General features: G+C 37.6%; 1 protein-coding gene across 1 annotated transcript in view; it reads right to left on the bottom strand.

Moving 5' to 3' along the window:
• Positions 1–2,463: 2,463 nt before the first annotated feature.
• Positions 2,464–14,535, bottom strand: part of LOC119778395 (GDNF family receptor alpha-4-like) — a 38,407-nt gene continuing 26,335 nt past the window's right edge. The window contains exons 7-8 of the mRNA XM_038277606.1: positions 9,451–9,587; positions 2,464–4,947 (exon numbers count right to left, since the gene is read on the bottom strand). Of these exons, the coding sequence (XP_038133534.1) occupies positions 4,741–4,947; positions 9,451–9,587 (344 nt within the window). The 3' untranslated portion in view covers positions 2,464–4,740. The remainder of the gene's footprint in view (positions 4,948–9,450; positions 9,588–14,535) is intronic.

The raw sequence follows: 14,535 nt of genomic DNA on the forward strand, positions 1-14,535 counted from the left end.
ATCATAAGCTGTACATATTATTTGGTTCATGTAACAAATCTGTTTTTGTTTTCTTCTTAAAAATGCAGCAGTTTAGCTTGTAATTCAAACTGTTGTAACTTTTAATGTCTGAAAGCTGTACTAAACAAAAATTGCTTTGTATACACTCCTTGTGTACAAAGTGACAATAAAAGTTGTCTAAGTCTGTTGACATTGTTTGTCATGCATCTTGGCATTTTGAAACAAAACGTGTTATGTAAGTCTATATTATAGAAATAAATGTATAATCCTGTCACGCCTTTGGAGATTTTTTATTTTTGTTTATTTTAATGTACCTGCTGCGTATATTGCAATTAATTTAGGTTTAACGTTCTGTATGTGAACCAGAACAGTGTTAAAAGTTCAGTGCTTTATGAGTGTGATTAAAGGTACCAATAATTATTGGTGAAATTAAATATGAAAAAAGCATAAACTAACCTCAATTGGAACTCTTTACAGAACTCAGAGGATTCAATCTTCATTAGTGCAGACAGAGAGTTAGCATGAGAAGCAAGGGATAAAGTCTTGTCATTAATGAGGCAGATTAATGGGGAGTTCTTTCAACATATTTGAAGTGACACTGAGTACAGCGTAAAGAGCTTCTCAGAGTTAATGCACTAATGGCAGGGAGGTTTTTGCAATTAAAATGATTTCTTGTACCCTGTCTTATCTGAAGATATGATTTTGCAGGCTACAAAAGCAGATGCACAAGAAGTAGAGTTGTACACCGTATTGAATCACAATCTTTATGGATATGTCAGTGGCTGCATCCACATAGGGTACTGGGAGACAAATTATGGGAGAATATAGTACTCGAAGTGAAAGACATTGATGGATAGATAAATGAAATACAATTTTTGTTTCATTGTGGTCTTCTTCGTATTCTAAAGGAAACAAACATTTAGAAAAAGAAATAGAAGAAAACAGCCCCTGAAAAATGTGTTTTTTTCCATGACTGTCAAGTGGACAGATTGTTACTACTTTTGATACCCACATCAAATATATGGTTTATCTTTAATGGCTGAGATGCTGATTGTTGGGGTGATTTTGTCATTTTGAAGAAAGAGAAGTCTCCAAAAAATTGTGGGTTATTGTAATTGATATAATTATCGCAATCTTCAGTATTCATATCGCAGCTAAATATTTTCCTGGTATTTTGCAGCCTTCTGTCAGCTAGTGTTGCGTCTTTGTCCTTCTTTGGATCTACTGTAGGATGGAGTGTAGCTGAAAATCTAGCCTTTACATTTCTTTTGAATTGCAAAGTATATTTCCAAGTTCGTAAAGCAGGATAATTTTTTTTCCTTTTTATTATTTGAAACATTTTATGTGGAAATACAGCATGAGCTAAATATTAGCCAGTCATATCTAATGAGCAAACATGCTAACGTTAGCCACCTATCCAAACTTCTACAAACAAAAGCATAATCAGCAGAAGCTAAATATGTTTAAATGAAGACTGTGGCTGTATGTAGAGTCAGATGCTTGGAAACAACTGATGAAGCTCTCAGTGTCAGAGCATTATAGCTAAATCAAGTTTAATGGTGTTGGGGCAGAAACGTAAGTGGTGACAAAATATCTGTAGCTGTTAAAAAAGCAAACAATAAACAATCCTAATTATAACTGTAGAATGATTTACGTAGACTAAAATTACCCCACTCTTGTGGGCTATAAGGTCCAGATTAAATTACATTTTACAGTTTTAAAATGTACACGTGTTATAATCTATGTTTACATGGACACAAAGAATTGGATATTTCATGTAAACGTGTCAGACTGAAGATTCTAATCCGATTCAGTCCGAAGTGGAAACAGATTTCATTCAGAAAGAGAGAGGTGATTTTCCTGATTGCCATTCATGGGTGTGATTGATTTAAGATGCTGCATCCTTCAAGGATCTGGTTTATCTGGACCGTTAAAATAGATCCGTGAAAATAAGGAGGCTGGAAGAGTTTCGACTATGGATTCAAACAGGTCCAGCCTTCTCCGTCCACATGCTCTATGGCCTAGCAACTGTAATAGTCGACCCACAAAGCAGGCGAAGAATGAATGCAGAACTTCTCACTACCAAAAACATTTTCGAGGAGCTTCAGCAGCAGTACCGTCATCACAAATATCATATTTATAGTCCCCACACTGCACAGATATTAGAATCTGTGCTTAACTGTCATCCAAACCCATTTGCACTGGGACAGATTAAACCTTTCAATAAACCAAACAGAAACCCACCACTTATCTGACTTAATAACCATTTAAAAAACTATTTCCATTTATTTCAGACAGAATTATTAAAATACTTGTATCATATTAAACTGCACTTACAATATTCACCACTGTTGGGCGCAATTTACAATTTTCCTCTGAGCACGGAGCAGCCGGCTTGCTTGGTCTCGCAATGAATCACGGGATACCCAAGGCTATGTAGGATACACCCAAGGCATATTAACTTAACTAAAATGCCCATCCAAAAAAGAAGTATGAACACAAAGATGCAACAATGGTCCATAATGTAAAAAACTACATTATAGACACGACTGAAGAAGACAGAATGTGAATGGCAAACACAAAGAATAGCTAAAGTTGAGGATGAGTGGACAAGTATGGGTTTGTTAACAAAATAGGCAGCTTCTTCTACTACCATAGTGTTTCCGGAAAATGTAATAATTCCGCGAATCTGATCATTTTACTGGGTTTCCATATAAACAGGATTTTGAATTCATGATCAAGGTTTAGATCCGATTGGGAAAATGTTGTGCATGGAAACAATTGATTGAAACTTTCACAAAGGATCTGATTAGGACTCTGTAGCTTATAATTTACATGGATGGGTTTTAAACCAAATCGAGTCATGATTGGAATGTCTTGAGTAGTTGGCTCAAGAAAATGTATTTAGAATTGAAGTGGGTCTTAAAGTTTAAATGAACGATATGATAGTTATATAAAACATCTTGAAGAATAGGTCAACTCAGCATGGGATTACTGAGAAGAGTAAGTATTTTAACCATAGACCAGCAGAGCATTTCTGTATATCATATATAACTTACTGAGCTGACAGAAAATTAAAGCTTAACAGGTTATTCTGTCCATGCTTTGGACTTTGAAGCTGTTCAAACTGAAGAGTTTACTTCTAAGCTACTATAAGCAAGGAGATGGTCAAATAACAGCATGATGTTACTTTGCCCTACAGCAAGTAACAGTCGAGGTATATTTATTAAACAGACAGAATCCAATTAAAGTTTAAAGTTAACTTCTAGAGAATCTGATAAGGTAAAACTGGATTTGGAGAAGCACCGCTTGTAGGCTTCCAGGGCATTTCTGTCTTCATCCATTTGCATCCAACGTTTGGCCTTCATTTTAATAAACTGTCAAGTAAATAAGACCAGACAATATGGGCTCATACAGCCTTTCCCTCATTTGTGAGATCCTGATGACGAATCTTCAGTTTAATGATTGCATATAGTTATGTAAAACAAACGCAAAAAAAATCTTTAGGGAACTTGGCTGGTTTCTTCTTGGTTTTTCTTTCTGCAAAATCTTCTCTTTACCTCTGTCCAAAAAGCTCCCTAATTTTAGAGGAAAACGAACCATCATAGGAAAATGAACACACCAGAAAGAGATATTTCAAGATGAGAGAATAATTAAATGTGCTGCCTGTTGACGGGAGCAGCCAGCAGGCTTTTTGCCCTCCTGGTTCCATCCCTATAACTTCATTTTGCTTTCAAAACATTTAAAGTATATGTTTTGGAGGGAGCACTAAAACCAGATCTCCTAGGGATAAAAAGTGAGAGGCTATGACAGCAGCAAATTGGCTTTTTTCTCCCGTGAGCCTTACTCAAGACTCCCCCACCCACACCCACCACACTACGTGCGAGCAATTTGAATTGTGCAGTAATTGCTTATGTTGCTTTTCTCCCCACACAGATTCTACAATGGATTTTGATCTCATTACTTTTGCCCGCGGTTGATTTCTGAGCAATTCTAATACTAAGCACAGCGTTAAAAAAAAAAAAAACACAAGACTACTTCTTCATGCTTTTTGGTGGGTTGAGTGCAAATCGTTGAAGGAAATGTGACAGCAAACCATTTTGAAGCTCATCCCTGGTTTTTTTTCTTTTTAAATGAAGCAATTTTTAAAAACATTCTTTTACAAAGTGGCTTCCTTTTTTATTAGCCTGTTAGAAACCGTTTCCTCTTTCTTAACCACAGTATGATGAAGAGAAAAGAAGAGCCAAAGGGGCAGCAGAAAAATGGATGCAACATGAGTTATGAAATAAAAATCAAAAGCTGCACTCTAGCCTGGTTGCAGACGGGTGGACTGGGTATGGTTTTGCGTTGAGTGTATGGTTTTTGTAGCCTTGGGTGACATTCTTCTTACTGAAGTACTGTATATGTACTTCTCACTTTAAGAAAGGGCAAACTCTAGATATAGCTTTTGCCCACACGGTTCTCTGCCCCTGCACTCATATTGTGTACCTTTGTTTACTTCCTTTCGGAAAGGAAGCTTATATATTGAAGGATGAGTCATATCTTGTTGAAATGTTGAATGAGCTCAAGCTGAATAAAAAAATAAACCAAGATGAGATACTTTACAGTCTTAGAAGGAAAGGAACATAAACTTGTTTGGAGGTATTTACATGTCTTTTCTGTAACCATAGACAGTGGTTCACAGTGAGTGCTTCAATGGATTCGACATTGGTGGCGACTCTGACACCGCGAAAAAAGGCCTTAGTCGTTCCAACATTCCCAGTTCAGGAAGAGAGCTGGCAGCAGCAGTAATGGCAGAGCGAGCTCTGCTTGGCTAGCTTCTCCTCGCTGACTCCCTCTGGCACCGGATTCAGTGCCAGAGTCCTTCTCAGAATACGGTGGGATAACGTTAAACTCCTCGTTCGCTCCCTCTTCTTCCTCCTCCCCCTCTTGCTCGCCGTCCTCCATCTGTGAAGGAGAGAAAGAGTGATTGCTCTAATTATTAAGAGCAATGAAACATAGAGGGAAGGTCAAGAAGAGACCTTCTGCACAACACAAAGTTTACTACACATGAAAACAGCTCAAGGCTACCAAAAAAACATCAAATGCCAAGAATAGGTGTTTTAATTGAAAAAAAAGTGGAATTATTTTAATTAGTCAAGCTGCTTTGGAAGATTTGATGTTTTTCTTGTGTACTTCTAATGCCATGTGTCCAGTGTAAACACATGGTAATAAAATAGCAACCTTAGTAATACAAGGTTTTTCATGTAATATACATCTTTTATTAAGAAAATTCATTAATCAGGTAAGAATTAGGACTATGTGCCTAAGAGTCTGCAGGCCCCCCTTTGTTGCCAAAACAGTCTTAACCCATCAAAACATGGATGTCAATAAACTTCTTATGGGTGCAGAGATTTTAGATTTTGGAGCCTTAAAGTCCAGCAAATTTAGATGTGGGTCTAGAACAATACCTGAGTCACTTTTACTTGCAGCATGCTTTTGCTGACTGGAGCCGTAGGTATTAGGGAGAACTGTTTCCATTAAAGGATCTTAAACAGTGACTTAGCAGCAGGTATGTCAAAGAAGCATCCACCTAGATGGCAGGATGCAGGGTTTTCCAAAAAGGATTACAGCACAAAAGCATCATACTTGCTTCCCTCCTTCTTAGCGCATTTTCATGCCATCTATATTCTCACCCAGATACCAACATGATATATAAATATTTTAATTACTTCCTTCCATTGCTTTGTGTTCCAGAAATATAGATTTATACATTTATCTAATGTAAAGTCTGAGAGTAGTATGATGTTTTAGGTGAATTTTGTGTAGAAGGACCATCCTTCCAACTCTCATTCCATCCTACCATCGCCCGTGAAAAGAAATGATAGTTAAACTTATCTGCACAAGGCAGAGACTGATCCCCAAATCAAAGGGGGAAGTGCACCTTTTTCCTGTGGATCAGATGTAAGAGGATCTTACTGTTATTCTGGATGATTGTTAGTAAGTGGTGAACCACCTCTTTAAGGTAATGGCCTAAAGAAGCCAATAATACTATATCAGCCACAAAAAGCATAGGTAAGATTGTGAGGTTTCCAAATCAAACAACCTCCTCTCCATAATTAAGATCCTGTCAATTACCCCATAAAGGATCTGTAACAAGAAGCACCACCATATATTACTGATGATACGCAAAGGTTTACAGGTGCTGGTCATAAAATTAGAATATCATGAAAAAGTAGATTGATTTCAGTAATTCCATTTAAAAAGTGAAACTTGTATATTATATTCATACATTACATACAAACTCATATATTTCAGATGTTTATTTTGTTTAATTTTGATGATTACAAATGACAACAAATGAAAATCTCAAATTCATCATATCAGAAAATTAGAATATTGTGAAAAGGTTCAAAATTGATGGCCCCTGGTGCCACACTCTAATCAGCTAATTAACTCAAACCACCTGCAAAAGCCTTTAAATGGTCTTTCAGTCTAGTTCTATAGGCTACACAATCATGGGGAAGACTGCTGACTTGACAGTTGTCCAAAAGACGACCATCGACACCTTGCACAAGGAGGGCAAGACACAAAAGGTCATCGCTAAAGAGGCTGGCTGTTCACAGAGCTCAGTGTCCAAGCACATTAATAGAGAGGCGAAGGGAAGGAAAAGATGTGGTCGAAAAAAGTGTACAAGCAAGAGAGATAACCGCACCCTGGAGAGGATTGTGAAACAAAACCCATTCAAAAATGTGGGGGAGATTCACAAAGAGTGGACTGCAGCTGGAGTGAGTGCTTCAAGAACCACCACACACAGACGTATGAAAGACATGGGTTTCTGCTGTCGCATTCCTTGTGTCAAGCCACTCTTGAACCACAGACAGCGTCAGAAGCGTCTAAAGAGAAACAGGACTGGACTGCTGGTGAGTGGTCCAAAGTCATGTTCTCTGATGAAAGTAAATTTTGCATTTCCTTTGGAAATCAAGGTTGCTTGAAGTCCAGTGTAAAGTTTCCACAGTCAGTGATGGTTTGGGGTGCCATGTCATCTGCTGGTGTTGGTCCATTGTGTTTTCTGAGGTCCAGGGTCAACGCAGCCACATACCAGGAAGTTTTAGAGCACTTCATGCTTCCTGCAGCTGACCAACTTTTTGGAGATGCAGATTTCATTTTCCAACAGGACTTGGCACCTGCACACAGTGCCAAAGCTACCAGTACCTGGTTGAAGGACCATGGTATCCCTGTTCTTAATTGGCCAGCAAACTCTCCTGACCTTAACCCCATAGAAAATCTATGGGGTATTGTGAAGAAGAAGATGCAATACACCAGACCCAACAATTCAGAAGAGCTAAAAGCCACTATTAGAGCAACCTGGGCTATCATAACACCTGAGCAGTGCCACAGACTGATCGACTCCATGCCACGCCGCATTGCTGCAGTAATACAGGCCAAAGGAGGCCCAACTAAATACTGAGTGCTGTACATGCTCATACTTTTCATGTTCATACTTTTCAGTTGGCCAACTTTTCTATAAATCCTTTGTTTTTATTGGTCTTCAGTAATATTCTAATTTTCTGATATGATGAATTTGAGATTTTCATTTGTTGTCATTTGTAATCATCAAAATTAAACAAAATAAACATCTGAAATATATGAGTTTGTATGTAATGTATGAATATAATATACAAGTTTCACTTTTTAAATGGAATTACTGAAATCAATCTACTTTTTCATGATATTCTAATTTTATGACCAGCACCTGTATACCCTGGATTAAATTTGAGTCAGTCAGTCTTTAGACGGAGGAACCAAATGTTTCTAAGAAAAACTTTAATGTGAGTATTCTTACTCCTAAAAAAAAACATCTTGTGCTTGAAACTAAATGGAGAAAAAATCAGATAAGAAAAGCACCAACCGCAAGCAATAAGGGGAGACAATAAGGTAAAAGGACAAACCAACCGCAGGAACAGCTAGAACATGAGATCAGAACTGGCAAATCAAGCTGTTAATATTTCAAAACAGGAAATACAGATAACACAGTGGACTGAATTAAAGCATTTTATCAAATTAAAAGTGGAAAAACAACAAAACAGACAAAATGTTTTAAGAAGTCAGAGGTCTGGTTCCAGGCCCAGGTTATCTCTCTCTCTTCTCTGCAGGGTGTGATGGGAAGGTGATCCCCATCACCGCTAATTAGAGCCTTTCTTAACAAGCCTGACCTCCCCAAGCTGTTCCCTGGACTGCAGGGTTTCATGCACCCACTGCCTCTTCCTCTTTGCTAGTAGAGCTAGTATTTGCTTTTTAGAACAGGACAGATGCATAATTGCTGCTGACTACACAACAAATGACCCAATACTCAGCAAACCAGTGCAGCAGCAGCAGGCGGCTCAGCACTATGGCAAGTGCAGTTCAAACTGCATCCTGTGTGAAGGACCTTTAAAAGATTTTCGCAATCTGTTGATCGTAGTGATATTTATGGGCAGAAAATTTATATTTGGGAACCTTCGACAGTAGTCCCCTAAATTGCAACTTTTCATAGGCGCAAGGTGCAGACATTCTGTCAATTAGGTGTCAGGGCAGAGAGCCCTGCAAGCTAATATGATGTAATTTAACCCTCATAGATGCGTCAGGCATAAATTCAGCTTTAATGGTCTCCTTTCTTTGGACTTTTCTTTCCAGAAATCTTCTGTCCTTTATGTCTCTTCTCTCTGCCTTCCTTTCCTGTGCCCTACATGTATTCCTTCCCTCTCACCTTATTTCTTTCCTTCCTGTTTCATTACTTCTTTAACTGTTGACCTTCTTTGACCTCTCCCTGTTTGGGTCCTTCCTTTGTTCTGTCTTTGTAGCCTTTACTGTCTGCTTCTTTCTTGGGTCCTTCATTTTCTTTTCTTTTTAACTATCATGTCTTTTAAAATACAACATAACTGACATTTCTGAAAAAAGGACATTTGCTCATGGCCACTCTGTAGTAAATTACATGCATTTTTCTGGCAGGTAATTCCAGACATAAAAGGAAGCTTCACCAGTCAGTTTGATTTTATTTTACTCCAGCCACTCAACATCACTGTTAAGACTCTAAAAGTGAAGTGTGCATAAGAAATAGGAAAGTCAAGTCATCTGTACTGTATGACAGGGTCCTCTAAGGCTTCATTACTGGGAAGAAGATATTTGCAATATAGGATATAGCAGGATTACAACTGTACATATGAAAAAGATTAGCTCACTCACATGAATATTAACAGTAAAGATTGCACCAAACACCTACAGCTAATCCTGCACCATACTGAGAGAGGGAGATATGAGACGAAGTAAAACAGGAATAATCTGGGATTATGTAGAGAGCTATTGGGCCTCAAAGTACTCCTACAGTCCTCAGTAATACATAGGTGTATTGATTCTGTATACAGTCTACTGACTTGAGCCAAATGCCTAACAGCAACACATAGTGAGCCTCTAGCAATAGAGGATACTTACACTGTTGAATTCAGGAAGCGTATTGACGCTAACATGGACCCTCTCCTGGAAGACGCGAGGAGAGGGCTGAGAAACTGGCACTGGAGTGTGCTCCATGGGAGGAGGCGCAGAGATTCCCATGGAGCTGATGGCTTTGTCTGAAAACAAAATCAGCAGGGGACATCTTCATTAGTTTCACATCTTAATTCGTCTTTGAATCAGCACTACAACATTACCAGTGTGTGTTCTCAGCAAAGATGAAAGCCAAATACTTCATGTTTTAAGATATTTATGAGAAAAGCTGTTTTAAACATATTAGCTTATAAATAAGTTTTTGTTTTAAGCCTAAATTCAGTTTAGATCCATATTGATACACATTAGAGCAAAACTCAACTAATAAATATCTTCACACAAAAAAAAAAAAAAAAAAATATATATATATATATATATATATATATATACACAGCACAGAGCACAGACAAAAAGTTTGGACACAACAAGTTTTCTTTATTTTCATGACTAAAATTGTAGATTCACACTGAAGGCATGAAAACTATGAATTAACACATGTGAAATTATATACTTAACAAAAAATTGTGAAACAACTGAAAATATGTCTTATATTCTAGGTTGTTCAAAGTAGCCACCTTTTTTTTCCATTGATTACTGCTTTGGGCACTCTTGATGAGCTTCAAGAGGTTGTCACCTGAAATGGTCTTCCAATGGTCTTGAAGGAGTTCCCAGAGATTCTTAGTCCATATAGGATAATAGGAGGGGCCACAATTGATGATGTCCGAAGCCTCGCTACAGTGATACCATGTGACCACTTCGGGAAGTGGTTAAGAAAGCGCAAGAACTTTGACAGGCATTTAAACAGCCTCAGTATTCAGTCAAGATGAGGGAGATTGTAGGAGAGCTGCGGTCAGTTGAATAGAATTTGGATAGATTCTAAGAATAGATTGGTTGTTTTTCCAACCAATCTATTTGGTTAAAACTATTTCAGTTAGATCAAACAATGTAATGTTCAAAATCTGAGCAAGCCAGTGGACACAGTTGTAGCTTCAGTTTTAGGTACTATTGTTGTCTGTTACCAAAAGTTACCAATGTTGGTACCGCCAGCTTTAAGACATTGCCTTTCACTCCTGAGGTTGATGGTTCAAGACCCACCTTAGACTTCTGAAGGTTGTGATTATACTTAAGTATTTTGGCTAATGTGACTAATTTGCATTAGTTTGCCCAAGTAAATATGTAGATTGGGTAAAAACACTGCCAAATTAGATAGATCATTAGATAAAAATGGAAAGAAAATCACAAATTTTATTACTAACTGTAGTTATGCACTCCAACAGTTGGTCGGTGAGATGTTCACATGAAGCCTCATGAACTGTGAGGATAGTTGAAGCAATTTAAAATCACAAAGGAAACGCTGAAACGCTCTCACCACGTGTTGAGGAATAAACTCGCCTGAAGACACTGGCTCGACAATAATCTCCTCAATGGAACGGAAACATGAACCTTACAATAAACCAAACTAACGCAACAGAATATGTAGACATCAAATGGGGAAGAAACAATGATCTGGCCCCGATAGCTGGGCTAAGCTGAATATAAAGGAGAACCAGCAGGTGGATGAGATGAGTGATAATTAACAGCCGGGTAGAGTTAAGCAGGTGAATGACATGAATAATTAAGGTGAGCTATTAGGGCAGATCATGACATCATCCTCCTCAGTAGTTAAAAAGTAAGTGAGACAAGAGTGTCCACATATTCATCCATTTTTTTAAAAGTCAAATGTAAATATCAAGTTTTTTTCTGATTCTGATCAGAGCACACAGTTTTATTAGAGTTCAGAAAACTTGATATTTTCATGCTTAGAATGTCTAGAAAAATAGTAATCTATTGCAACACACTAAAATACAGTTAGTTTTGGAGTTTTGTTCTTTTATCTTCTATACGATCCTCCTCAATGTTCATAGTTGCAAAATAAACATGCTTATCCAGGCTTGAGGCCAGCGACCTATAGAAATAGGTCTCTGTGTCACGTTATATTTATACCAGAGGAAGCTGGAAGGCAAGTACTGATAGATACAATTTATCTGATTAACTTTGAAAAGTAAAGCATTATTCAAAGAAATAATTAAAGATGTATTTTTTTAAAGGTTTTAAAAAATCATTTCTATTAGATGCATCTGACATTGTTTAAGAAATCCATCATGTTTTTAAGAAGTATAAATAAGACTATAACAGGAAAAGAGACAATTATATGGAGACAATTTGCTGGGATCCAGTTATCTATCTATTTAAAACATGTTAAAATAATTATGGGATGGCATAGATTGCACAGAGTACTGAGAGGCTGCAACTGTGGAGGGCAAAGTCAAAGTTCCACTATGGATGAGTGAGAGAAAACTTTTAAAACACTGCTATTTTAAGCCAATATTTTAAACCAATAAAAAAAAGCCCTAAAAATTAACACAATTTACAATAATTAAGTTTTTGTGAAAGTTATCAGGTAAAAGGGTTTTAAGAAATATATTTTACATCTTTATTATGATAATGGTTTTCTTACTAGAAATATTTGTCTTGTTTGTATGAAAACACCTTAGTCTCAGCTTTCTGACTAAATAAATGAATGGGAAGCAGAGAAATATTAAAGTGTTGAATTGAACTGAATGTAGGAAGTGTGGATGGTCACATATGGATAGGCTGTTTAATCACCAACATAATGAGCCCTGCCACAGGCCCGTCTGCTGCTCAGCCTGCTCACACATGGCCACTCTGCAGTAACAAAACATGCAAACATGATTTCTGCAAGGTTAACCTTTTTAAACGGTTAACAAAAGCTGTTCACTTTTTAGTTTTTTTTAACAATTGGTTAATTAATTTGATACTATTCATAAACACATATTAACATAAGAATAAGAGGAAACACCAGTTTTCTGGAATAAACCATCAGCTCCAAACTTCCGGATAGCTATCGTATCCAATTGGCAGGCAAAAAACAGGCCTGCAGAGTCTCCATTGTCTTTCACTATCTACACTTTGCATTGGTGTGCAATCATAACTAATCTCAGCCTCAACATTATTTCTGGAGGACAATGTTGCGAACAAAAAGTAAGCACTGCGGCTAAATGAAAGTCACATACAGCCTGATTGCTAATAAGGTCCCTCATTGTGAAATCTTATTTCTAATTAAAACCGCCTGTCTGTCTCTCTGTCTGTCCCTTATTCTTTCAGTTTTTCTTAGTACAGACTATGCTAAACAATGCATTCTTACATTTTAATGGGATATACTTAGGAAAAACTCTAGATGCTCACTCTGGTTTGGCAGCAGCTCAAGTGCAAGCCGCATCCAGTTTATCAGATTTGGTGAAAGGATTCATTGACTCTGCCGACTTTCGAAATCAGATTCACATTTGGCAGGCAGCCAAATACCAGGGAGAACGTCTTGCTGTTCATTTATTTATAAGAAGACATTATGGTTCAGTGACTAACCCTCTCAATCATCAATTATGGCCCATCTCATTTAAATTCTGTATTAATGCACATTTAGAAAGTGCTCACTTAGATCACCATCTCAACATTAATTAAGATAACACTTACATTTGACAGCTTAAATACAACATTTCCTCCCTCTTATAACAGCGGCGGATGAAGGATTGACAGTTACAAGATTCTTCTAGAAAGCATAAAGATGAAAAATAAATTGGTAACCGCTGCACTGCATTATGAACAATCAAACACAAAAATGATTTTAACTGCTAATTATGGTTTTCACATTACCATCACTATCTAATGTTTTGCATTACTGTGACTATCTGCGTTAAGATTTGTGGCAGCAAAGCCCTTAAATCACAAAGATGCAAATCATAGATTCCAGTCATATGGAAGGATTCTGGCAGAAAACTGGTCCAAAGCTTTACTCATTAAATACTATGGTTACAACCAGAACCAACAGGTGTTTTTTTCTAATATACAAATACACCTGTTATTGAATACCTTGTAGAGCTCTCTTTTGTCACTAGCTATCTTACATAATCATTTCACAAGGTTGAGGCTTTCAGAATGGGTATTTGACAATTTATCTTTGTACAATTTCTCTTCAAGGTGGATAATTCTTTTTTCCAAAAGTGCCACACATATGAACAGGACTTTGTTGAGAAAACTAACTTATTCAAATAATATATGTGATATAAAGTCTTGAAATATTTATTTTTTATAGGGTGCCAAATACACCGCTCGATGTAACTAAACCATAAAATATGATATGACATGACTAACTGAAAATGTGTTAAAAAATTATCTCTGAGAAGGAGAGTAGAATGTCATATAATTTTAAATATGGACATTCTTGTGTTTAGGTCCATGTTTATTGTGATCATGTCCATGGAGCCTGGGTGAAAGTTCAACTGAATAAACTGATTACTTACCTTCATCTGCCTCAAACACCAGCTAATCAGCTTTGAACCACACCTCTACAAAAGCCCAATCAGCATCCAGCGTTCATCTTAAAAGGCCACAGATCCACAACTCAGTCTGCTACCCAAAGCGCAGGCAGTGGTCGTGCTATGTCGGACTTCAATTCAGATGACGGCGTTTCAACCACCTCCATCCTCTTCTCTACCATCCTAACCAAAGCTTCATCAGAGTTACATTCCTCCTGGACTTTTACTGCCTTCCCTGTCTCTTTTCAACCGGTCCGGCAGAAGAAAGCCATGTTGAGCCTGGTTCTGCCAGAGGTTTCTTCCCAATGGGGAGTTTTTCCTCTCCACTGTCGCTTCATGCTTGCTCATCATTGACAGGTTCACGCAACCTGTTTTATCCAAGCTGGACTTCCATCTTTCAGGTCCCTGAGTGAAGCACTGGTATCAGCTCACGCAGCCCACTGGATCTCTCCATACAGCTCAAGCATACCGTCTCACCAACCAGCATTCATGACTGACCTTCATCTATCTTCACTCCACCACCAGTTTCAGGCTTGGGGGAAAAATCCCTGTTCTTCACTCCTGTTCTTGTATATCAAACAAAATTCAACACCATGTTTCCTGCCAAGGTCTGAGGACCAAAAACTAAAGTAATATTATCAATAAAATGGTCTTTTTCTTT

This window comes from Cyprinodon tularosa, unplaced genomic scaffold (genome assembly GCF_016077235.1).
Source record: "Cyprinodon tularosa strain WSP-4 unplaced genomic scaffold, ASM1607723v1 ctg101, whole genome shotgun sequence".
Classification (NCBI taxonomy): domain Eukaryota; kingdom Metazoa; phylum Chordata; class Actinopteri; order Cyprinodontiformes; family Cyprinodontidae; genus Cyprinodon; species Cyprinodon tularosa.